Source organism: Cydia pomonella, chromosome 7 (assembly GCF_033807575.1).
Source record: "Cydia pomonella isolate Wapato2018A chromosome 7, ilCydPomo1, whole genome shotgun sequence".
Classification (NCBI taxonomy): domain Eukaryota; kingdom Metazoa; phylum Arthropoda; class Insecta; order Lepidoptera; family Tortricidae; genus Cydia; species Cydia pomonella.
Genome location: NC_084709.1, coordinates 8,323,128 through 8,349,669, shown reverse-complemented (window position 1 = coordinate 8,349,669; position 26,542 = coordinate 8,323,128). Strand labels below are relative to the sequence as shown.

The 26,542-nt window shown below is 36.9% G+C and overlaps 1 protein-coding gene across 5 annotated transcripts in view; it reads left to right on the top strand.

Annotated features, from left to right (window-relative positions):
• LOC133519746 (cyclin-G-associated kinase) overlaps positions 1-26,542 on the top strand; it is a 38,145-nt gene that overhangs the window by 3,086 nt on the left and 8,517 nt on the right. Inside the window, exons 2-15 of one of the 5 annotated variants that reach the window (XM_061853820.1) lie at positions 668-1,072; positions 1,210-1,307; positions 5,173-5,398; positions 5,659-5,814; positions 13,780-14,005; positions 14,125-14,242; positions 15,668-15,892; positions 18,557-18,720; positions 20,798-20,881; positions 21,400-21,505; positions 21,826-21,983; positions 22,821-23,029; positions 25,078-25,116; positions 26,056-26,378. In XM_061853820.1, coding sequence (XP_061709804.1) covers positions 668-1,072; positions 1,210-1,307; positions 5,173-5,398; positions 5,659-5,814; positions 13,780-14,005; positions 14,125-14,242; positions 15,668-15,892; positions 18,557-18,720; positions 20,798-20,881; positions 21,400-21,505; positions 21,826-21,983; positions 22,821-23,029; positions 25,078-25,116; positions 26,056-26,378 — 2,537 coding nt within the window. Of the gene's footprint in view, positions 1-667; positions 1,073-1,209; positions 1,308-1,701; positions 1,972-5,172; positions 5,399-5,658; positions 5,815-13,779; positions 14,006-14,124; positions 14,243-15,667; positions 15,893-18,556; positions 18,721-20,797; positions 20,882-21,399; positions 21,506-21,825; positions 21,984-22,820; positions 23,030-25,077; positions 25,117-26,055; positions 26,379-26,542 lie in introns of those variants that run through there. The other 4 variants (XM_061853821.1, XM_061853822.1, XM_061853823.1 and 1 more) reach the window with 4 other exon arrangements.

Here is a 26,542-nt window from a genome sequence, read left to right as displayed (position 1 = left end):
CCAAAAAATTTTTAGAAACATTTTACGTGACGGCTACTCTATATAACTAGCACTAACGACCACGGAGCAAAGCCTCGGACAGACAGACAGACAGACAGACAGACAGACAGACAGACAGACAGACAGACGGACATGGCGAAACTATAAGGGTTCCTAGTTGACTACGGAACCCTAAAAATGAAGTGTCATAAGGACCATCATTCGACGTGAGGGTTATGAGAGCAATCTCTTCTTGATTTTTTCAAAAAGAGATCTTTTGAGTCACCAGAAGTTTTATAGTTCGTTTTTTTTAGCATTACAAAAAAGGTAAACAATCTTGACATGTCTTTTTATTGAAAAACGCTTTTTAAAAATCAGTAACTATTGCTTATGATAGCAAAAGATTGTAAATGATCGTATATGATTTGTAATTGTTACATATTTGCCGTGACTTATTTTTCAAGTGTTTTTCAATAAAAAGACACGTCAAAATCGCTTACTTACCTTCTTTCTATTGCTAAAAAAACGAACCTATAGTAGTAGTATTTGAATATCTCAACACATGTCTTAAATGGGGCAATGACAATTATAGGTGTTCATACAAATATTGTATTGATCTTTCAAGCATATAAAATTTACACTCATCTATTGTTTATTCATAGTTATCCTTAATGCCTTTTGCTTGCAGGTGGTTTTGCGTTTGTGTTTGTCGCCCAAGACGTGTCATCCGGCACTGAATATGCTCTAAAGAGGCTCATGGCGGCTGATGAGCAGGCAAACAAAAATATAATCCAAGAAATTAGTATATTAAAAAAGTTATCGGGTCATCCCAATGTTATTAAATATATAGCCGCTTCATTTATTGATAAGTCAAAGACCTCGCATGGAATGGGAGAGTATTTGTTGTTGACGGACCTGTGCAGCGGGGGCAGCTTGATGGAGGCTCTTCAGAATCGAGGGCAGGCCTTCCCGTTGCCTACTATCCTCAGGGTGTTCTACCAGACATGCAAGGCAGTGCAACACATGCACGCACAGGTTCCTCCAATTGCTCATCGTGATCTCAAGCTAGAAAATTTCTTAATATCTAATGAAGGTAATAATAGTTTTTTTTTTTGTAAGTGTATGTACCTATACTTTTCAAAAGGCCACAGTGAAATTCCGGTTTTGTGTTTTTTTTTAATTAATTTATTTAACTTTGTTTCACTCCTATAATTACTATTCATTTTTTAGGTACAATGAAACTCTGTGATTTTGGTTCTGCAACTACTGACGTGTATTCGCCTAATCCTTCCTGGAGTGCTAATCAAAGAAATATGTTAGAAGAAAACGTGAGTTTTTCCCTTATATTCTTTCAAACAATTAACTGCCCTACCGCCTCCTTGCCTGCCTATGAAGCAGGATGTCCCTGATTCGAATCCTGGTAAGGCTTTGGTAAGGGCATTTATTGTGATAAACACACAAATAAATGCCGCATTTATTTGTGTGTGTAAAATTTTTTTGGAAGTTAAGCACATTAACACTTTCGGTGCCGGGCGCCCCATCTCCAGTTCAAAATAAACACATATACGTGTTCTTGGCATTAAATGTGTTAATTTAGTTAGAAATATAACATTTAAGTAATAAAAATAGGTAAAATCCGGGTCGTGTTCCTCGCCCGAGCTCAAATGCCGCATTTATTTGTGTGTTTATCACAAATATTTGTTCCTGATGGATTGGATGGATGTTTGGATTGGTTACAATACAAATTATACAAATACTCTTTATAGCCGGGTAACACATAGAGCGAGCATACACGCGTGGCAATTTCCTCACACACAAACCGGCCAGTGTAGGCGGCGCGCTCGGGCGAGGGAAACACATACGCCGCCTTGGCCGAGGCACGTGTACACTGACCGGTTTGTGCGTGAGGAAATTGCCTCGCGCGTGTGGACCCGGCTTATTACACACCACAATAAAAAGCAATACCGATAGAAAACAGCATCAGAAGTAGAGGTAAACAACAGGCGGTCTGCAATAGTGGAGTGGTATATATCGGAATTTCGGCTTCGTAGAGCGTTATCTCTTTCTCTCTCGTCGTCTCCAATTGTCTCTTGACCGATGTGCAAGATTTATCGCCGGGTGCTGTAGTCCATTGAGCTGTTTAGGCGTGATTGAGGAAAAAGGCATCTAATATTACACACTTTTGTATTTATAATAGTAGAAGGAATCATCCAACACTTTTCATGTCCACCGTTTAGCCAAACTATGGCAAATTGCAAAACAATGGTTAAAGTAGAAAACTTAAAACCTTACTATTTCCTGCGTGCAATGTGCCAACGAACGGAAGTGAATATTGTTAACAAGTAGCATTGCAAACAGGCTAGCTCTAACTAGAGTAGAGGCTTGCTAATTGTCCATGTAATGACCCTTTAACAGTTTGCCTCGACTGTTTTGTTTAATTTTCTAATCGTTCTGCTCGGCGTATAGCTATTTTAACTATCATGTATGTTTCGTATTTCGATTTTTGTTAGGGAAGGAATATTGGGATTTTTGATATCCAAGTCCTTCTTATCTCTCTCCCGGTTGTTTCATAAAGAAAACATATACTCAAACCAGCCATTAACTAGCAAGTTGCTCGAGCATCACTTTCTATAGGAGTTAGAAGATTTAGTAACTTTTTTAGGGTTCCGTAGCCAAATGGCAAAAAACGGAACCCTTATAGATTCGTCATGTCCGTCTGTCTGTCCGATTCTGTCACAGCCACTTTTTTCCGAAACTATAAGAGCTGTACTGTTCAAACTTAGTAAGTGGATGTATTCTATGAACCGCATTAAGATTTTCACACAAAAATAGAAAAAAAAACAATAAATTTTGGGGGTTCCCCATACTTAGAACTGAAACTCAAAAAATCTTTTTTCATCAAACCCATACGTGTGGGGTATCTATGGATAGGTCTTCAAAAATGATATTGAGGTTTCTAATATCATTTTTTTCTAAAATGAATAGTTTGCGCGAGAGACACTTCCAAAGTGGTAAAATGTGTCCCCCCCCCCCCGTAACTTCTAAAATAACAGAATGAAAAATCTAAAAAAAATATATGATATACATTGCCATGTAAACTTCCACCGAAATTGGTTTGAACGAGATCTAGTAACGTAGTTTTTTTAATACGTCATGAAATTTAAAAAAAAATATATATTTTCATCAAACCCATACGTGTGGGGTATCTATGGATAGCTCTTCAAAAATGATATTTAGGTTCCTAATATTTTTTTTTTCTAAAGTGAATAGTTTGCACTAGAGACACATCCAAAGTGAAAAAATGTGTCCCCCCCCTGTAACTTCTAAAATAACAGAATGAAAAATCTAAAAAATAAATATGATTTACATTACGATGCAAACTTCCACCGAAAATTGGTTTGAACGAGATCTAGTAAGTAGTTTTTTTAATAAGTCATAAAATAAAAATATTTTTTTTTTTTCATCAAATACGTGTCTATGGATAGGTCTTCAAAAATGATATTTAGGTTTCTAATATCATTTTTTTCTAAACTGAATAGTTTGCGCGAGAGACACTACCAAAGTGGTAAAATATGTGTCGAAAGTGGTAAAATGTTGAACGAGATCTAGTAAGTAGTTTTTTTTTAATACGTCATAAATGGTACGGAACCCTTCATGGGCGAGTCCGACTCGCACTTGGCCGCTTTTTAGTACTTTGGAGGACAATTTCTCCCAATAGGTTTAGTTTGGGCAGCTAAAACAAATTACGTGTCCGTTATTTTAGACTACTCTATAACATATATAAATATAAATCAAATCGGAACCGGACAGTTGGGTACCTTTCCTTGTTAGTTGAAGTATGCTATGCGAATACGATACGTTGATAATCGATATCGTCGCGATATTGATATACATACAACCGCACGCACGTAATATGCATTTTCTCAAACGTTGGCGGACGTATTAAAGTTATGATCATTATATAGCGGAATAATATTATCACATTTCGGGCGCGGCGAGACGAGTCGACCGTAATTAAATGTTGTATAAGTAACATTACAGGCTCACCTCTATAAAGTGGACGTGAGCAACAGGTCACATAAAGTTTAGGTTATATTTGTTTTTAATCAAAATGAATGTAAAAACCGCGGCCAGAATAGGATTTCCCGGCCTTGTGTTGCTAAACGTCATCAATTCGCTCGCATGAAGGTATCATACTCGTACTCTACCGGTAATTCTCGATATCATTTTTACTTACTTTTTTTATGGTTGAGGAGGCAAACGAGCAGACGGATCATCTGATGGTAAGCGATTACCGCCGCCCATAGACACCTGCAACACCATAGGGGTTGTAAGTGCGTTTCCGGCCTTTAAGATGGGAGTACACTCTTTTCTTGAAGGTTTGAAGGGTACTTAAAATGTACTAGTGCCTATTACCTATTATGAAATGAATAAGACAATTTAACTGCCGGTAAAGGAGTTAATGACTCAGACCCTTGTCGGCAAAGCCATCGGCAAATGCGATAAACATGCGATCTTAGGCATCGTTTATTACCTTTTTTTGTTTAATTTAATCCGTTTATATGCAAATGTTCACGCTCAAAAGAACGTCAGTTCACTCAGCTTAAAAATACATTCAATTGGATAAATGAGTTGATCGAAACATGCAACAATTGAATACTCAATAGTAGTTGTAGATAATACGTAATAACCCAAATCAGTTCTTCGGCTGAAAACAATCGACTAAAATTGACATTTGTGTGATCCAGATTCAGAAACGAAGTGCATCGATCTTTGACCTTTTAACTGTTATACTAAGCTACGTTACAAATTGGCGATTTTAGACTATGTATTATTTATGAGGGTATTATTTAAATTATGACTTCGTCTTTCATATATGTTACACATGGATATTTGCTACACCTAACATAGTGAGAAAAGGAAATATTGCGTTTGATATATGAACTTTTGAAGTACTGACAGTTCATGTGAGACATGCTGGTGGTGCAGGCCATTAAGCCGTCAACACATCCCATTCGCTGGTTACCTTTGCAACTAGGAACAAAATTGTACATGGCTTATACCGTAGTGTCGTTCGGTTGCGGGCTTCTGTATATCAAAAGACTTCCAAGCAGTCGGGCTACTCTAAACCTGAACGAAATGAAATTTAACGGAGCCTTACAAAATAAAATTAATAATACATCTTTTTTTCAGTTGGCCCAGTTCACGACGCCCATGTACAGAGCCCCAGAAATGTTAGACACCTGGGACAACCGGAAAATCGACCACGCAGTGGACGTATGGGCGTTGGGTTGCATACTGTACACGCTCTGTTATATGCAGCACCCTTTTGAGGACTCTGCTAAGTTGGCCATATTGAACGGAAATTACAACCTCAACCCTAACGATCAGCGCTACAAATGTTTACATGAAATCATAAGTGAGTTTCTTCGCATTTCTTTTTACCACACATTTTATTTCTGAGTAACAGTAAGCTGCGTATCCACAGTAGGTACCTACGTAAGTACGTGAACGTATAATCAAATTAAAATATCTAGTCGTACCTACTTTTTCGATACATCCTTGTCGATACATGATTCAGTCTGTAGTTGACCCTACATTTTTAAGAAGATTTACCATGAACTTGCTGTGCTTTGTGGCAGAAAGTAAGTAAGTAACTGGTTTGTTTGTTTGTCACAGACGGGTGCCTGACGGTGAACCCGGAGCAGCGGCTGACCATCAGCGGGGTGCTGGAGCGGCTGGCGGCCGTGGCGGAGTCCAACAATATCAATCTCAAGCAACCACTCAAATTTGAGCGTAAAAAAGTTGAACAATCTGTGGCCACTAGCTCGCCAGGTAATAAGAAGTCAAGTAAATATTACACTACCATTTCCTAAGCGCGCCCCGCGGCAACCCTGTGATACCGACGCCTCCCTCTTGATTTGCGATCGCGGCCCTTAGTTCGACACATTATGGTTCATTATTATGTTCTGTTGCATTCGAAATTAACCAGTCCCGAGCTAAACATGGTCAAGCATTTTTTGACTTTTTACACTCAAATTTTTATATTTTCTTGTTTCATATTTATTTTGAGTTAATTTCCGTAGAGAGGTTATTTTTATTGAGATGAAATGTGAGAGTCCTTTACATTCCATTGTTGATATCGCCAAAAAATTGAGCTTCACCAAAGGTAAGGTTGAATGAAATGTTCTCTGAAGGAATTAAGGTAGTATAGCATTTATTTGACTTACAATTTATGTAGATACTTACTACAGTAATTATGGTAATTTTGTCGAACCCTTTTATTTATTTATTGCTTCGATTCCTATAGAAATGCAAGGACAGCGTTCAGTGTTAGGCTTTGTACGGCTGCGCGGAGCCCGGGAGAAGTCCTAAAGGCACCCAATGCAATATCATGACGCTCTTACATGTACAGTCAAACATGACAAGCTTTAATATTTAAGTCTGAAAATTTTGACGAAAACTAAAAGATTGATTATGATTATTTTATCTTCAATTATTTCCATTCAATTTAGGAGTAAATGAGAAATATTCGACTTGTAGCTTTCTTCAATCATAAGGAATACCAAATAATTAATATAGCAAAAGTCAGTATGCATTTATAAAATGCATGCCTAAAATATATTTAAAAGTTTAGGATACTTTCAGCTAGTTAGAATCGTATTTTACTAAACGTCACTAAATCTATTTATATGTACATTCCTGTAAGTTTTGAATTAATATTTTCTACGTGGGGCTTGCAATCTGCTCAGCTATATTCAAACCCCAATATGTATATTAAGATATCAAGGACATTTTATCTAGCTAGAATATGACATATTTATACATTTTCGGTCCAGTTCTTATAGTTAATGTTTCCAGTACTCAGTTACTATATGTATTTATAATTAACGCATTTAATTTAAGTCAACTAACAAGGTTCGAACTGGTCACCCGTGTTCGTCAGCACTAACAAGGTGGGTTGCTTGGTTCAGCACGGTGGTCAAGAGTGTCACACAATAAACACATTGGTTTTCGGGTGATCACTACCATTCATGGCGAAGAACAGATAACTGAAATGTTTAGTGCTTATTTGGTTTTATTTTATTTGCTTTAAACTAACTGCAGAAGTCATATTTCGTAGCGAAAACTTGTAATATCATTTATACGTAGGGCGGTATCGATACGATCTCCCAGGCTTTCTCTTTTACCAACCGCCCATGGCATTTAGAGAATTACTCGTAAAAATGTGCACTACTTACTGGATTGACGTAAAAATACTCAAAATGTATAAAGTATTCTGAATTCTTAACAATTTAAATAAATTTTTCGTGTTATGGCTCCATCAAGGCGATGATGATTCTGCCAATGTCGAGGTTGGATAAGACACGGCTAGTATATATTTGCTCGATCTTTTACCAATGTCAATGTCATTTGTGTGACACCCGTGTAACCACTGGTCTAAGGTTGGTGTAACGTAGAAGGTTTAAATATCTGTCCATAGTTTAGTCAGTCGAGCTGAGTTAATGGTATACTCCGTACCTTTATCGGACAATATAAATGAAATTGAAATGTTAAATTGAGGTACAAGTATTGAATAGTGTAGTTTATTATATAATATTTAAAAGAGGATATGTTTAATGTACATTGTCATATTTAGATTACAATCACAATTTTATAAAGTATTTTTGTTAAGACACCATGTCTAATGTCGATTTGTCACAAATCATAATTTTCTGTGCATATTATGATTTAGTCGTATGACTATGTCAGAGCTTATAAATAAATGAGTATATTCTTCTCATTAATGGTTTGTTTTTATTTCTTTGGCAAAGATTGAGCGAGAGATTAATAAGGTATTTTCCAATCATCAATCTTCATTGTCTTCGAGACTAGAATTTGGAATAAATTGATAACATAAATGGTTGAAACATCATAAACAATGCGAGTTTCAATGGGTACAGTATATACCTGTTTATATATTAATATCTATATAACTCGAACTAAAACACTGAGATCGATTTTAATTTGAGTTTGTTTACAACTATTGTGACGCATGGTTTATTGTGTTTAATTTTTGCACTTTGGCACCGTTGTGGATTGTACATACATTTCATGCTAACATCACAAACTATTTGAACTCGACACTAATACCTACTCATATTGAATAACAAGTGTTACTACTGGGGTAATTATAATATTACATATTCAGAATTGCTTATAAACGCTTGTGCTATAAAAAGGCTTATTTGCTTTGAAGCTTTAAATAAAACTGCACAATGCACATTCGCTAAAAGGGTATTTATGATTTAACTAACATAAACTGCGGTTTCCTAATTCATATCTAATATGTACATTTACTTACAATCTATATCACTATATATCTCTAATATTATCTATACCTGTAATCAGTTAAGTAGGTTAAGGATAAGGAAAATTTATTTAATTAATGTTCCGATGTTCCTCCATGTGCGACCCTCCGACGATTGAGTGGTCGTCTAAGGTACTCGTCCTTATATACGAATGCTCGTATCGTGTAGTTATAGATAAAACATACAAATACGACTGGAATGCTACTAATCTCTGAACGTTATTGAATTAGGCATGTATTCTATGATTGCGTAAACCAGATTAAAGTGTTACGTACGATGATAGCGCCGTGCATGACCTTGTTATGATGTATGGAATCAATGCTTCTTTTTGTTTCTTTGATTGGACATAATTCATTGCATGTCTGTGTATGCTGTGTAGTGCTATTTCTCCTCACGCCTGACTTTGAACTTTATGATAATCGCTTAGAGTCCTGTGTCGTAATTAGACAAATTTGATTTGACATCTAGATGGATGGCGGCGTTGAGTTTCTGAATCGTCTTTGACCTTTGATAATTAGTTAAACTAGTCCAAAGGAAGGCGTGGGACTCGATATGTTTCCAACTGTGTCACCGTTGAATTGCTATACATATCACGTTTTCTTTTTTCATTTTAGGTGTATTCAACTTTTTCGGCTGCCCAATTGTTTTCTCGTTTAAATGACCCGTGGCGCTAGCATGTACTGTGTCGGCCGCCACTCACCCTTGACCGCTTGTGCTAGAACTCGGACTTGCTCGCAATGATGAGTATTCGTTTTTACTTATTTAGTTTATGATACACTGCAGGATGGCCACTGACATACCTATACATCTTATTCGACTTCAGTTATCGACATGACATTTTCTCTGTCTTCATTTATACAGTAAACTTACCTATTAAGACCAATAATTAGCACGGCCAAATTGTTTCAAGGCCGTAGAGTCATAATCCTGGTAAACCAATGACTAGTATTTTGGATGCCTTAACTAATATGATGTTGATGACCTTAGTTTCAGAATCCATCCTGCAGTAGTTACTCTATTGTGTATTCGGTTAAATATGTAATATATGCCAGAACTTCTGTTAATTGTATATGTTTTTTTTAAATATAATCTACTTAATGTGGCCAATAGCGTCAAGGCAGTTTTGCCATTTCGTCAAACTTCAATAAAATTAGATAGTTTATTTCAGTGCTCAAAAAATGTACAATCGAAAAAGACAGGTCGTAATCATTTGTAATATTTTGTATTAATGAAAAAACTTGCAGAAAAAGTTTATTTTTCTGTCAATATACAGATACGAAATGACAATAATAATTTTAACCTCTTTATTAGCACCTAGTTCAATTCCATTTAATCTTACAAAAATATTAATATGACCTTATAATAAATAGCTTTGTTCGGTTTCTTGCAAGACAAGAGCATTTCGTGCTACATTAAACTTGACAGAAATACGAAGGTATATTTCAATTGATTCGTGTGGCTGCAATTTCAATCTTGTGCTATACAAAATATTCCAAACAAACGTAATGACGTGACTTGAGCTTGATAAAAAACAGTTGAATTGTATTTTATACGAACATAATTCAATATAATTATATTACTTATTCTATTATAAGTATTTACTCTCTAGTTTTAAAACATTTAAGTACTTAAATCGCGACAGAAGCTATTAGACTTAAAATCAAATGTAAAACTTTTTCCGTAAAAATAGTATATAAAAGAAAATCTATAAACTTCCCGCTTCGCATTTTACGTAATAAGGATTTTCTTTGACATATACACACTTTTTTAAATTACCATTGGCCAGAACTTGAAATACACTACTCGCAGCTACGTTTGCTGCTGTGGCGAACTCATATCACCAGAGTGGTCTGGCCGTTCGTCGTCCTTAATTAATCGAAATAAGGCCTACCAATGGATTACTTGAACAGTAAAGGTGTATTCTGATAGTTTCGGAAATAGTTTAATCCCAAAATCGTTTTTGAATCTCTCATATTACTTTGTAAGAAGAGTCCCTTTTTGGAATTATCCGCCACTTTTTTAGTGTTTTTTCTTTCGGAATTAGCCGAATACACCTAACCTCACGTTCAAAACTGTTTTAAGTGCCAATTTATGTCACTACTTTCCAGTCTAAAATGTGTCCAATTTTACAAAATTATATTATTATATATATTACTTTAGTATATATATACAATAATATACAATCCATAAGACAGATTTATCATTCCATTTAAAAACATTGTGAAAAACTGTCACTCAGTATGCGGTACAAAATGGAGTCTAGGATAGCTAGGCTCCTAGTATTATTTAGTTACCACAATTTTATTGTATTGTTAATTACGTAGATTTTGTTATACACTTGTGTTTTTATTTGGATAATTATTTATTATACTTGTAAGTACTTAAATATTATTTAAGTATGTAGTGGTTGTTTACAGTGATTAAGTGATTAAAAAAGATATATATAAATTAGTAAAACATGTCAGATAATAGCTTTACTACTGCGTAAAGAATTAGAACGAACAATTCGCTACTAAAAATAGATCAAGGGAAAAACTACTTTTATGGCCCGCTTCATAATTATTTTTGGGTGTACATGTGTGATAAGGTAGAAGTCATACCACTCTCAGTTTCTCTGCTGAGAATCCTTAGTCGTGTATGATAAAATTTTGACTTGCACTATTTGATATACCATTTAGAAATTTAATTAAAGCTTGTTTTTATTAAATCTTGGATTCTTTAACACTCATTGCATGACTATTTATTAGCTGATTGTGTGTATCGTTATGTTATTCAATAAGGAAAATTCCATCATAAGGAAAAAGCGTTACATATAAAATAGGTTATCAGAGCAACAGCCATTAAAAAAAAAGATAAAATGCATTTAGATCCGCCTTCTGTAGGTACACCAGGGAAATACAGAAAAAAAAATCAAGTACTTGACACAAACGAACGGCCTATTTTGTTATAAATACATATTTATGTTGTCTTGTATGATGACGATAGATAATATTTAATTTCCTATTGATATACGCCCTCACTAGTAAACAGAATAAATCAATTGATTATTAGTGTAGATGCAAAACGACACTTTTGTTCAGTATTTTCGCAAATCCCGCTATTTTCTTACTCTTTGCTCGTATACTTATTACCGACAGTATTTAAGTTTATTACTTTATTTTTGGTGCTTTAGTTTTTCATTGTTTGTGTAGGTTGGAAGAAATAATGATCAAGTCGATTGAAGATATTCTCAGGACCAAATTCTGTCGAAGGAATTGTATGTAGGTATATCGTGTAACTATTTAATAGTTTATTCGTTCAAAACTCAACATTCACATAGAAGTTGCCCCGAAAATATCACCAATTGACTTCACCATACTTTTCATATTGGTCAAGGTCTGTATTAAATTATATAACTATGAAATGGAACTCCTTCTCATAACTTATACCTAGTTGCATCCTAAAGTGTCGCGTGGCCATTAGATTTTACGAAGACCCCTGCATACTAAACTAGCCCTAGAGGAGAAGCTATAATTTATAGGTACTTAGAACTGCTAAAGTCAAACCCGTTTATGCAATGCAGTTCATCAAAAATCACTTTCCGAAATAATTGCGATTTTGATATTATATTTGATAGCGAATATTCAAATTATTAGCTATATACTTACCTAGTATAGGTACCGCTTAAATCAGACGAAGTTATGGTTAAAATCGGTGTAGTTGAAGATTTGACCTTATTGGACTAGTTATTCTAAGTAAAAATTTAATACTGAACGTGGACTTAGCTACCTTTTACTATAAAAGCCTCGCGCAACTAAGTACCTCACAAATAGTCTGAGTTATTTGGTATGCGGCACCAAGGCAGGTAGTTATAGTTGAATGAAATGTTTGCGATATGAAATTAGACCAGGTGAAAATTAGACCATAATTTGAATCGTTAAAACAGTTGCAGTACATTTTCGAAATGTTCGATTATTTAAAATTATAAATACAAGGTGTAACAAAAATAGTGGTGATCCGTTTAAGGGCATATTTGGTATCGTGTTCTAATTAGGGAAATTTAGAAGAATTTTTTTTTTTGCCGCTAAGTATTTTGGCCTTTTATGGAGGATTGGCTGACTTAGTCGACCTGCCACATACAATTTTCTTTTACTAATATGCCCTTAAACGGATCCCGACTAATTTTGTTACTCCTTGAATATTACAGTTATTTCTTAAATCTGTAACTTTATAATACATAACTAGATTTTTGAGTTTAAACGTCAATATCAAGGATTTCGGAGTTTAAATTACAATACCTACTTTTGTTGGTCGAATTTGTAATTATTTTTTCAATTAAGATTTATTTTAGTTGTTTGATCACTAGGGTTATATTTTAATTTCTTTAAAGGATTTTTTAATAATGTAGTAAATCTCAATAAATATTTAATGCCACTTGTTCTAATGTCACATTTATTTTTAAGTCGTGTCAATGGACGTACCATGTACTTAAATATTTTACTGGCATTTATTTAACTATTGGAGATAATTGAAAACCTTTGGAAAATAATTGCATATGATTGTGATTTTGAGGTGATTTTTTTATCAAATAAATAATTTTAACTATGATCACGATCAGCTTTACCGCTCAATATTTCAACACACCACAAGCATATTTTTATTATCTTACTATGTACAAGTATGGCCTCGTGGTTCAACATATAATATTTAAAGTAAATAACAATTAAAGGAGTTTGTTATTTTTGTAAGGCGCCTGTACCATGTATAAATAAAGAGAAAGTTATTAGCGAAGTCTTAGACAAGCGAGTATATTAACTTCTCAGTGAATAATTGAAAATTGTGATATATAACCATTTCCAAATTTACATTATGTAGCTTTTTTACTTTTCTGTATGTAACATTGTATCTTTTCCTTAGTCGAAATATCATTCCATCGCAAATGTATTGAATGTTTAACCTTTGTTATATAGTTTATAGATGAGCAATATTTTTGTTACTATTAGTTATTTAAGATATAAATAAATATACATATGTAAGATATTTAAATTAGCAAATAAATACCTACAATGTAAATTAACGGTTGTTTTTGTAAAAGGGACCTTAATTTGAAATATTTTCATAAATATGAAACAAGGAACAAAACTAACAAGTAATAATGAGTCATATATTATTGTCGAACAGTCGAACATTCTAACTACAATAATTCTATACTGAAATGTAACATTTTAAGGGCGCATTTAAACAAACAAAATGTTCTTTACAATATGGGTGCCTTACTCCTACGCTAGAGTAAAACGCCCATATTTGCCAGCCATATGTGATATTTTCAGGCAAATAATATCTTTGTTCGTTTTGTTTAAACAAATTACATCTTTATACCAGTAGCGCCGTATAACCAACTGACAAAGTTTTGCCTGGTAACATCACAGTAACTTTAAAGAGCACCATAAAGACCAGAGTTTTTTTCCAGCGGTAAGCAAAGAGCCGATAGCAAACACCCAGGAGGTGCCGAACTCGCGGCCGCCCGAGCCGGCGCGGCCGCCGCCGCCCGCGCGGCCGCCGGCGGCGCCCCACTACCCGCTGCCCGCGGCGCCCGGGAACTCGGGGGGCCTGTTCTCGTCGATAAAAGGGGGCGCTGGTAGCTTCTTGAAGAATCTAAAGGACACCTCTTCGAAGGTCATGCAGACTGTTCAACAGTGAGTAGTTTCGTATAATAATAAAAAATAACAAACTTTTTAAATTTGTTCTAAACCAAAATGCCTTTAAAATTTCTGCTTTTATTGTAATCTAATTATATTTTTTTCTTAAATTTCAGGTCTATAGCGCGAACAGATTTAGACATGAGTTACATTACAAGTCGCGTGCTTGTGATGCCGTACCCGTCCGAGGGATTGGAGAGCGCATATAAGACTAATCACATTGACGACGTCAGGGTATGTACTATTACTATAACATTATTATAAAAATAAGGTATAGGTACTGAAAAGCTAAAGAGATTTTTTTCACATGTAAACAAAGAGAATTTGAAATAGAGGTGTATTGTCAAAGAAAACTTTGTAGCTACATAGATTTACTGCCATCTTTCGACACATGATTCAAACTTTTAGAACGCCATTTGACTTGGATCCTTATTCTTATACTGATATGTGTTAAATTTGTTAATATCAAAAAGTGATGCCATCTAATAGATCAAAAACCAAAGGTATGACGGCATCGTTTCGAGCGATGGCGCCATAACCTTTAGGTTGTGCCCAGTAAGATGGCGCCACTTTTTGATATTTAACAAATTTAACACATATCAGTGAAATAATAAGGATCAAAGTCAAATGGCGTTCTAAAAGTTTTAATTATGTGTCGAAAGATGGCAGTAAATTTATGCAGAGCTACAAAGTTTTCTTTGACAATACACCACTTTTTCAAATTCTCTTTGCTTGTAAAAAAGACAGTCCGGTTCCGTTCTTGTAGCCGGGACCGTAAAATCAGAGCTTTGGCTCGGACAGTAAATGTGATGTGTGTACTTTCATTATTAAATTTAATATTAGGTAAATAATATATAAGCAAATCATATTTCACTTCATACAAATTACATGCTGCTAGCGTTACCAAATTAACGATAGTTTATGTGGTCCTCATTTTTTGTCCGATCTTCGTCTTGTTAATTGCCCAAAACCTGCCACCACTTAAACGTTCGCAATATTTATTTCATAGTTGTGTTTGTTGCTGCTAGTGACAGACCGAAACATGTTATTTTGCCGAAACCGAAACCGAACCTTTTATAAAAAAAAAGTCCTTAAAAAGTCGAAAAAATGTTAGTAAGCCCGTTTTTTTTCTAAAATTAATATCTCGCCGACCTATAACTACAGGTTTCTACTTTCAAAGATTTATCACAATAAAATTTCAGCACAGTTACCGAGGTTCTGTTTGAAAATTTAACTACCCTATAAAGTGAAAAAAATACATTATTTGTAACACAAAGTTAGCGATTTTTTAATGGTGGTAAAAAAACACGTATTGACACGTCTACACGAGCAAAGCGCACTGATTTAGGTAGTTGCCGGCGGAGTCAGGCGAGCGACGCCATATTGCCAGCCGTGCCGAGCGCGCCCGACGTTAGCCGAGCGCGACCCGAAGGTACGATGTTGTAAGTTTCGGCGCGGCCGAAGGGTTCGGCCGTTTTTGGCCGAAACCGAAACTCGGGCCGAAACTTGATTTTTTGGCCGAAACCGAAACCGAAATTTCGGTCGGACACTAGTTGCTGCCAATTGTGGTTGCTGGTTGGTGCAACTAGCCCTAACAATTCTTAAAGGAGTAACGTCAAAATTAATATTGATATTTTTAATAGATGTCCATTTCCTCAGGCATTCTTAGAAACGCGGCACCCCGGCGGCAAGTACTGCGTGTTCAACTTGTACCGCGGCGGCCGCCTGCACTTCCCGCGCCACGCGACGGTGGCGGACGCCTGGCAGCTGTGGCCCACGCCCGCGCACCGCGCCCCTCTGCTGGCGCCGCTCTACAGGCAGCTGCAGACCATGTACCAGTGGCTAGGTCGTGACGAGCGCGCCGCCGCTGTCATCGCTTGCCAGGTGCCTAGTCTAACCGCGGATTTCTAGTGCCAAGTCTGAATAGGCTATAGTCAGAGGCTCTTTACGTTGGGCGCCACATGGAAGCTTGATTGACGTCGTCCTTTGACGCTGGGTCTTCAAGTTTGCCGTGTAAGGAACGGCTTATACAGGATAGGCAAATAAAAAATGGTGATACACTTTGTTTTTAAATTTTAATTATATTAAGTGCAAGATTTACTAAATATTTTTACATACATATATTATTCAGGGTGGGCAATTGTATACGGAAGATAATTGCCAAATGTCTATTCAAGCAATTTTTATTCAAATGTTTGTGTTGTTTAAAACGCGTTGTTTGCTCGATTAATTTTGAGAAACTGTGACAATGATTGGCACCCAAATTTTGCAGATCCTGACTGATTTCTGTAGGGCTATCTAAAATTACGTGTCTATGCTAACAAATTTACTAAGATAACGCTGAAAATGTCCCAAAATATGCTATAACACATTTGCCTTGCATTTGGACTCACATTTGCCTGCTGCTAGTGGCGGACATATGTCAGACATTATGTTTTTATAACAATACTTAATAATCTTTGAACTTAATATTGTAAAAAATTTAAAAACAAACACCCTTACTCATAAACGTGTACTAAAGTTACGATGCCGCTAATAATCGTTTGTCCCTTTCCATCATACCAATACGTCGGAAAGGGATAAACGATTATTAGCGGCATCGTAACTTTAGTACACGTTTATGAATAAGAGGGAAACTGTATACTTCTTATTTACCCACTCTATAGTATCTGCTCGTCGCTTTATTTGTGTCATTTTCTTCAAGTGGCAAAAAACGGAACCCTTATAGATTCGTCATGTCCGTCTCTCTGTCCGATTCTGTCACAGCCACTTTTTTCCGAAACTATAAAAGCTATACTGTTCAAACTTGGTAAGTAGATGTATTCTATGAACCGCATTATGATGTTTACACAAAAATAGAAAAAAAAACAATAAATTTTGGGGGTTCCCCATACTTAGAACTGAAACTCAAAAAATCTTTTTTCATCAAACCCATACGTGTGGGGTATCTATGGATAGGTCTTTAAAAATGATATTGAGGTTTCTAATATCATTTTTTTCTAATCTGAAAAGTTTGCGCGAGAGACACTTCCAAAGAATCATGTAAAGCGTAAACTTATTTCTAAAGCTTATTATACCACACAAGACTACATGAATGATAAAACAACGTGGGATTAATTGTGATTCGAAATGATTAATTATTTATTATATTTGAATAATGATGATGAAATGGATATTCCAATGCATGTATTTCCTTTGTTGTTTTTATTATATTTCTTTGACATTTAGAATTTATTCTAGAAACAATCTAGACTAGTATTTTTTATACATTTTTTTTTGTATGACTATATTTTGTGAAAGTTTTAGTATTAAATTTGATCTATGAATTATATTCATTAGTATTATATATGGAATAACATTTACAACATCAATAAATTGCTCTGATAATTAGATTAAGATAATTATATGTAATACTATCTTACTATTCATAAGTGCTTGTTGCTAGGCCTACATGAATAAAGTATATTTGAATTGAATTGAATTGAAAGTGGTAAAAAGTGTGTCCCCCCCCCCCGTAACTTCTAAAATAACAGAATGAAAAATCTAAAAAAAAATATATGATATACATTACCATGCAAACTTCCACCGAAAATTGGTTTGAACCAGATCTAGTAAGTAGTTTTTTTTAATACGTCAATAATGGTACGGAACCCTTCATGGGCGAGTCCGACTCGCACTTTTCCGCTTTTCTATATTGCACTCTCCCATAGGAAATTGCCTTAGGAATTGTTGCCAACACGTATACCATACCCATGGGCTCATCCTGCGGGTATTCAGTTCAAGTAGGTAGTAAATAAAGGAAAATCTTTGATTTGGTATATATGACAGTATTTTTTTTGAACCTTAGTAGGTATTCCTCGAACCACATTTTTAGGGTTCCGTAGCCAAGTGGCAAAAAACGGAACCCTTATAGATTCGTCATGTCCGTCTGTCTGTCCGATTATGTCACAGCCACTTTTTTCCGAAACTATGAAAGCTATACTGTTCAAACTTGGTAAGTAGATGTATTCTATGAACCGCATTAAGATGTTTACACAAAAATAGAAAAAAAAAACAATAAATTTTGGGGGTTCCCCATACTTAGAACTGAAACTCAAAAAATCTTTTTTCATCAAACCCATACGTGTGGGGTATCTATGGATAGGTCTTTAAAAATGATATTGAGGTTTCTAATATAATTTTTTTCTAAACTGAATAGTTTGCGCGAGAGACACTTCCAAAGTGGAAAAATGTGTTTGTGTCCCCCCCCCCCCTCCCCGTAACTTCTAAAATAACAGAATGAAAAATCTAAAAAAAATATATGATATATATTGCCATGAAAACTTCCACCGAAAATTGGTTTGAACGAGATCTAGTAAGTAGTTTTTTTTTAATACGTCATAAATGGTACGGAACCCTTCATGGGCGAGTGCGACTCGCACTTGTTTAAATCTTAGTGTTCCTAGAATTGTATTATATTAAACATTGCCAAAGCCATTAAATTAAAATTGATACTTGGTCAGCAGTTGCCTTCTTCCTCTACACATTAACGTATATTTTTTTCCACAGGACGGCAAATCAATGTCGTGCATGGTGCTATGCGGGCTGCTGCTGTACGCGAAGCTGGTGACGGTGCCGGAGGATGCGCTGCAGATCTTCGCCGTGAAGCGCGCGCCCGCCAACATGCCGCCCAGTCAGCTTAGATACCTATACTATCTCAATAATATTATTAGGTACCGTATAACTTGGCATTTCTCCTCCGCTACCCGGCGCCACTAGTGAATAGGGACTTACGAGTAGTGTACTCTGATCTTAAGAGAGTAGTTGCAACAAACCGTCTGTCATCGTTAAAACGTTCGCTAAATTTTATTGTATGGGAAGTTCCAGTTTGCTGCTGTTTGACATTGATCAGTCCATCAATTGGGTTCCTGACACATGTTGAATATTATAACAAAATTTAGCTAAATGGATAGAAAATGGGTCATTTATTATAAAAAAAGTGGAATTTAAAAAGACACATTGAGATTATAAAAATTACAAGGCTTAAAAAGCTAAAAAAAAATTTTAACCTTCAAACAATTTTCTTGATCTTCCATACATTTAGGACAGACTAATATAATGTAACGTCACATTACATTATCATTCAATCGTCGAGTGCGAGCGTCAGACTTTTTCTGACCGATGTGTTGCTTAAATGAGTGAGTGACTTTGAGTTTGTCATGAGTTTTATACAAGGTGCTCGTGAGCATTGCGAGACATTTTAACCAAGCATTCCTGGTAATATTTAGAAACTAAAATGTCATATAAAATTTTCTGGGTTAGGCCTAGTTTCAGAGATAATTAAATGTTTTTCGAAATCATTCTTTCGCCATAAGTCGGTACAAACTGCTGGTTTTTGACTGCGGTATTGCCACTTTGAAGTCTAGTCTGGAGCTGGACATTCCTATTGATTGACATCGAAAAATTAAAAAAATGTATTCGAGAGGCTACCCCAAATAAAAAAATTTTTTTAGTTAATTTTAGGTTATGTGTTTATCAATAAAAATTACGTTTTATGTACGTGTTTAAAAAAAAAAAACAAAAAAAAAATTTTTGTCGATTTTTTTTTGTTTCTGTTGCCATCAGGAATGCACCGTTAAAATCTCTCGCAATGCTCACGGGCACCTTGTATATAGACATTTGATCCTCAGGAAAATCAAGATCGATTGATACTATTTACAAAAAACTGTCAAGTAGCCAATTGTGGTTTGTGCAACTGGTCATTTTATTACCCGCTACCTGACGTCCATAGTGAATATGGCTCTTGGGAATCGTGCTTCGAACATTATCTGTCAACAGATAATGTTCAGCAGATGGCGCTGTACAAAGTGTGAAAAAAGCGACTACGGATAAATATATATTTAAAAAAAATGTTCCATTGTTATGAAATGAAATGAAATGTGTTTATTTGCTTAACATTATGTACAGATAGGATGTTATAGTCAATAATATTATGTCCAGATAATGTCAATACCTTATACTAGTAGGCATGCAAAATATTTTAAAAACCTATTTACATTATATTACATTATATTACATATTTGCATAATCAATTACAATAACATTATATTTCAATAAATTATTATTATTAAATATTAACAATTAAAATAGAGCCAAGAATACAATTAATAAATAATAAAATGTCACAATATCAATAGAAATCTATATTTAAATATTCCTTAACGCTATAAAAATTGTGCTGGCTTAAAAATATTATAATCGCTCGTTTAAATTTAATAAGTGGCATGTCTCTTAACGATTGTGGCAGTTTATTATATATTGTGTATGTCATCCCATCGACATTATTTCGATAAAGCGCCAAATTGTTTTTTGTTCCAAGAAGTTTGTTCAGTCGATTAGCTCTAGCATTTGGATTTACTTGAGCTATAAAAGTAAAGTATTGGTAATGTTTTTTTACAAAAATGCATATTTCTGTTATGTATATACATGCCAAAGGAAGAATTTTGAGTTTTTTAAACATGGGTTTACACGATTGCCTTGTACCAATACCGCTTAATGCTCTGATGCACTTTTTTTGAGCTTTAAATGCTCTATCAAAGTCAACTGAGTTACCCCAGATTATAACGCCATATCGTAACACAGATGATACATAGTTATTGAATTACAATGTTTATAAAATGAGTAAAATGATGTGTTTTAAGCTCTACTTCCTTCAAACTTTATGTACGTATGTACATAAAGTATGTATACACAGGGTTTTCCTTATTGCTGATCGAGCTCCTCCATTATCTCCGTTTTTTTTTGTTTCAGGCCAGAACCAATACTCCCTCACTTTAGGCCAGTCACTCTAGTCTCCCTAACTATTCAACCTGTACCACTATTTACGAAAGCCAGGTGAGATATAAGATTTATTTTTGATATTTGTGATGTGAGATATACGTATATCTTTTATATTGTCATTTTGTCTCAATGCTTTTGTGCCTGAATGAAAAAAACGGAACCCTTATACGATCACTCATGCATAATCTGTCAGTCTGTATGTCACAACCTATGCACAGCACAGGACATGTAAATAATGTAAATATTTAAAATTAAAACACCCCTTTGTTTATAATTACTACTTTTGAATGGTAAATGAGAAAAAAAAATACACAAACTACATAATTTAATTTATCGTATTATGTATCAAATGAAAGGGCAACTTAAAAAAAAACATATATATTTATATAAACACGAATTTTATTTACTTATGAATTATAGGAAAACCCATGAGAAAGGTCAAAGAGCGTGCGTCGGCCTTAAGAAAGAAAAATAGTAAAAAACTGTGTGGTGCGCGAGTCCTACTCGCTCTTGACCGATTTTTGTATCATAGCGATGACATTAGCTTATAAAAATGACATCACAATTTTCAGGGATGGTTGTAGACCATTCATAGAAGTGTTCAACGAAGACAGGGTGCTGTTGTCGACGCTACAGGACTACGACAGGTTACACATGTACACGGCACAGGAAGGCAAGGTAAACAAGTTAACTAAGCAAAACGGCGAAACCGATTAATTCCATCTCTCGAGTATCTTTTTCCTCATTTACAATAAATAGCTTATAGTTATTTCTAGTCATATTCCAATTTTTTTTTTAATTTCCATGTTTAAAGTATTAAGTTAGTTAGTCTAGATAATGTTTAGTGTCCATGTCGCTATCAATACCTACTAAAACGCATGAAACTAGTGCAAAAATTAGCTACTTTACGGCGCATCTGCCCTATATATTATGCAAGTAACTACATTTTCAAATTATTATTTCTATGCTCCGGTTTAGAGACTTGCCCCGTTTTTTAGGTGACATTACCACTAGACACGACGGTCTGCGGAGACGTGCTAGTAATAGCATCACACGCGCGCCAGCAGCTCGGCCGAGTGCACACCGTGCCCATGCTGTCCGTGTCCTTCCACACCGGCTTCCTGCAGCCCACGCAGCACGCCATCAAGTTCACCAGGCAAGTCACTCGCCGCCAGTAGCTCGCACGCCTGGTTCAGGAGACGACCACGTGAGACTTCACACAGAAAAGAACCACGGCAACGAGTGTCTAAAAACTTGCTCTACCCAAATACTTCATCTAATACAGATTGTTTATTTAATCACCTGCAATAATTTAAGGCGTGAATATATCAGGTCATACTGAGCAAATTTTACTATGGGACCAATCTCGAAATCGCGGAACAAATATCTGTTTCATACATTTTGGCTGTCTGACCTTGACATTTTACATGGGAGAGTAAATTTTTCGCGATTTCGGGGTTGGTCCCATAGTTAAAGTTGCTCAGTATTATCTATATATTTACCCCGTAAATTATTGCAGGTGACTAAATAAAGACCCTGTATAGATCATCTAGGATGAATAGAATACATATTGCTATTTACATTTAATTTATATTTTACAGTACATATGGGGCTACTTTATAGCACTAGTGCGAGAAGTAGCATATTACGTTACTGTGTCGAACATTTAAAGGGCCATATGTACTGTAAAACGTTGTACGATACATGTGCGAATAGGTAATTCGCTACTCGTGTCGATTTAAAACACTCCCTTCGGTCGTGTTTTAATTTATCGCCTCTCGTTTCGAATTTCCTATTTTTCGCACTTGTATCGTAATGTACTATTTCATGCAAACACAAATGTTAATAACATAAACAACAGGAAAATAATTGTAGTTAGCGGCATTTTGACTGATATGGGTTTTAGACACATTTACAATTTTTATGGGCCCGAGGCGTTATTCGCGCAATTGTTACTTTTAATTGTTTTAATGGCCTTAACCCTCACCCTTAGAACCGAGATCGACGGCATAGAAGACATAACCCCAGTGAACGACCACTTCCCCTCCAACGTGTCTGTCGTCATCAGCCTCGTGGTTCAGAACGGCGAGCGCCGCAAGCCACGCTCTGATCCCTGGGAGGAGGACCACTCCTTCCCAGTGCGGACGCCGGATGTGCTGTTCTCCACCACGCTGGAGAGAGACGAGACTATCGATAACTTTGGTAAGATCCACTATTGCACATGAAAGAGACACAACGACAGTCATCGATCACTGCCGCTCTGTGTCCGTGGTTATTAGCTTCGTAAATCGAGACGGGGAACGCCGGAAACGCGCTCCGATCCCTGGGAGGAGGACCACTCCATCCCAGTGCGGACGCCGGAACTACTATTCTCCACCACGCTGGAGAGAGACGAGACCATCGATAACTTTGGTAAGATACTTCCACTAACTTACTGTCAAGTAATACCTAATATAAAATTTATGGAAGGTGGAAGTAAGGAATGGAATCTCCATATACCAAAAAGTGTCATCAAAAAACCTTAAATAAGTGGCGCTACAATACCTAGAATACTTGAAAAATAAATCAAATCATAGACAGCGCACTCCGTCAATAACGCCTAGGTTCTTTAGCTACTCTAGTGGGTGCGGCCTCGGCCCTGAGTAGTCTCCTGCCCAACATAGGCGGACCTGGCTCACTATGTAGGCGCCTATACACAGGTGTTGTGAGGAGTATGGCAATGTACGGAGCTCCCATCTGGGCGGACCGGCTCTCCAGCCGCAATAGAGCACTCCTCCGTCGGCCTCAGAGAGTCATTGCCCTGCGTGTAACAAGGGCATATCACAATGTGTCACATGCAGCGGCATGTGTGATGGCAGGCACTCCCCCGTGGGAGCTTGATGCGGTAGTCCTCGCGGAAAGGTACAGGGTGAGAGCTGAGGCCAGGGCGCGCGGAGAGCAGCTAGATCCTGAAGATGGGGAGAGAGCAGAAAGGCGTGCGCTGGACCGGCTTAAAGAGAGGTGGAAGGACCTACTGGAGGATTCCCCCTATGGAACACGCACAATAGGGGCAATCCTCCCTTCCCTAGACCAGTGGGTTGAAAGAAAGTTTGGCGTTCTCACATTCAGATTAACGCAGGTAATGACCGGGCATGGCTGTTTCGGTCATTACCTGCATAAAATTGAGAGGGAACCCACGCCGGTGTGTCATGAGTGCGGTGACCCAGACGATACGGCTCAACACACCCTTGAGCTATGCCAAAAATGGGACATGGAGAGGCAGCAGCTCATAAATAATGCTGAAATAGAAGGAGGAGATCTTTCGCTGCACAACGTGATAGCAGCTATGTTACGCGGCGAGAGACAATGGGAAGCGGTTGCCTCCTTTTGCGAAATAGTGATGAAGCAAAAAGAGGAAGCGGAGCGAGTGCGTGAAGATGACGTGAACGCACACCCGCTACGGCGCAGGCGAAGAGGAAGAAGGAGGTTGCAGTATATTAACCGCCTGCTTCCCCAGTAGAGCTATGGGAAGGGGACCCACAATATGGCTCTACCCGTTTGGGGAGGGGTTGTAGCGTTGCCAACCCCTCCTCCTAAGGCGCGAGGGTGCTAACGAACTTGGCAACCGGGGGAGTACCATGGATGAATGCTAGCGACCCCACGATGCTCCCCAAACCGGCAAGAGGGTGTAACGCCGCAGAGGGTTTAGTGGGTAGTCTTCTCTCCCCTTTCTGACTTAGAAAGGTGCGAGAGCTGTGAGTCCCACATACCCCCCACTATAGGCCGACACCCCATGGCCTGGGGATGATGCGTAAAAGCATTCCCTCTGCGTCAAAAAAAAAAAAAAAAAGGTTCTTTAGCTACTCTAGCGCTACCCTGGAGAGATTTGGAACTATTATTTATAGCTGATAACTGGACACTTGCATCAGTTCTGCCTATGGAGATTGCGTTCCTCACGTTAACGTTACCTTCCATAATAAAATTCTTACTACAGTTTGACAGCTTATATTGATGGCGCGTACGTTTTGTAGCAGTTAAATTGACAAACGTGCTTGATAATTTAGTTACCACTAGATGCTCATTGATTGACAAAATATCAGGTATTCATTACTTTTAAAGCCCCTTTGTCTATGATATGTTATATGCTAATACAATCTAATTTTCGCCTCCATTTTAATGGCATATTAATTGTCACTAGATATATTGCTATTGTTCGAGTGTTTTCGTGTGTATTTATGTAATTTATAATTATAATATGTATGTTTACGCAGCTAACCTCCGAAGCAACCCTACGGCTATACCGTCAACAAGTATGTCGTAGTGCGTGTTTTAGAGACTTTTGATTGTAGATATTGCACAACGTTTTATATGTAATGTAACATGTTTAATATTTTCCAAACATGTAATGAAATCCATATTATTCACATGCATGTGTTTGTGTTTTAGTTATTTATTACTAAATTAAATGATACGAATGTTTTATTTAAGTACATTTGTTTTAACACTATTATATTTTGTTAGCGAAGAATACATAATATTGTATATTGGTTAAATTACAAATAGTGATGTAATGGTTACTTCAATTCATGTCGTATGCGAAAATAGACGTATAACGATATAATAATCGTAGGCAAGTTTAGCACGAAAATGAACGTTTATGTAGAATAACGGCTTAGATGGACGGGGGAAGAATTTGCATGTGAGTTTAGCTAAATCGTCGACTAGGAAGATATAACCAGTCCAACCGTTTGATTAGAAAACGCAACGTACTCGCAAGCGAGCTCTCGCATCGTTTAAGGGGCAGTCACACTAACCACAATTAATTTAATCAACGTCAACCCGTAGTAAACTATGAATCTTAACATACAATGAAATTTGTGATCGTTTTGACGAAATAAACTGTTCACTGCAAGCGACTCTAGATCAGCCTCGATTGCATTCAATTATGTCATACGGTTTCTCACTCCATGTTGCACGAGAAATGTAAATATACTGTTAATAAATAGGTTTCGAGGCTACTATAGAGACCATGCATGGTGGGCGGTCTGCTATCTCGTGACCTGAATTGAAAACGAAAACAATTCACGCTTCTAAACAGGTGTGTCCTCTACGCTTGACGCCGGCTCTATTTCGCATAGTAGGGTCCGCTATGTAGTGGATTTTTAGATTTAAAATGGATGCTCGACATAATGTTTCGCGCCAATGAATCTACAATTCATGTACATGTACATGTACGCTCCCTATAACAGCCGCCCCAACAGTTACAGCGGAGTACCCGGCTGCCGAGACGGCGCCGCCGCCCCCGCGGCCGGCTCCGCCCGCGCCCTCCCCCCCGCCGCCGCGCCCGCCGCGCCCCGCGCCGCCCGCCCCTGCGCCCGCCCCCGCCCCCGCCTCCGCCCCCGCGCCCGCGACCGCCGACACCGCGGACTTCCTCAACCTCTCCACGCCTAAACCGAAGGACGAGAAGAAGCTTAAGAGTGATGACTCGTTTGACTTCTTCGGGATGATGGAGAAGCAAGATGACGCGTTTGGAGACTTTCTTGGCGGGCGGGCGGCGGCTGACAATCCGCAGGTATTTCTTTTACTAAAAAAACCTATTTATTGACAATAACAATATACATAATGGATATATACAGATGATTACTATAACTAGCTTATATCTAAAATAGGCTTAACACTTATTGGAACAAAAGGAAGAAACCGAATGATCGAAAGAAACTCGAGAGACGACTATTT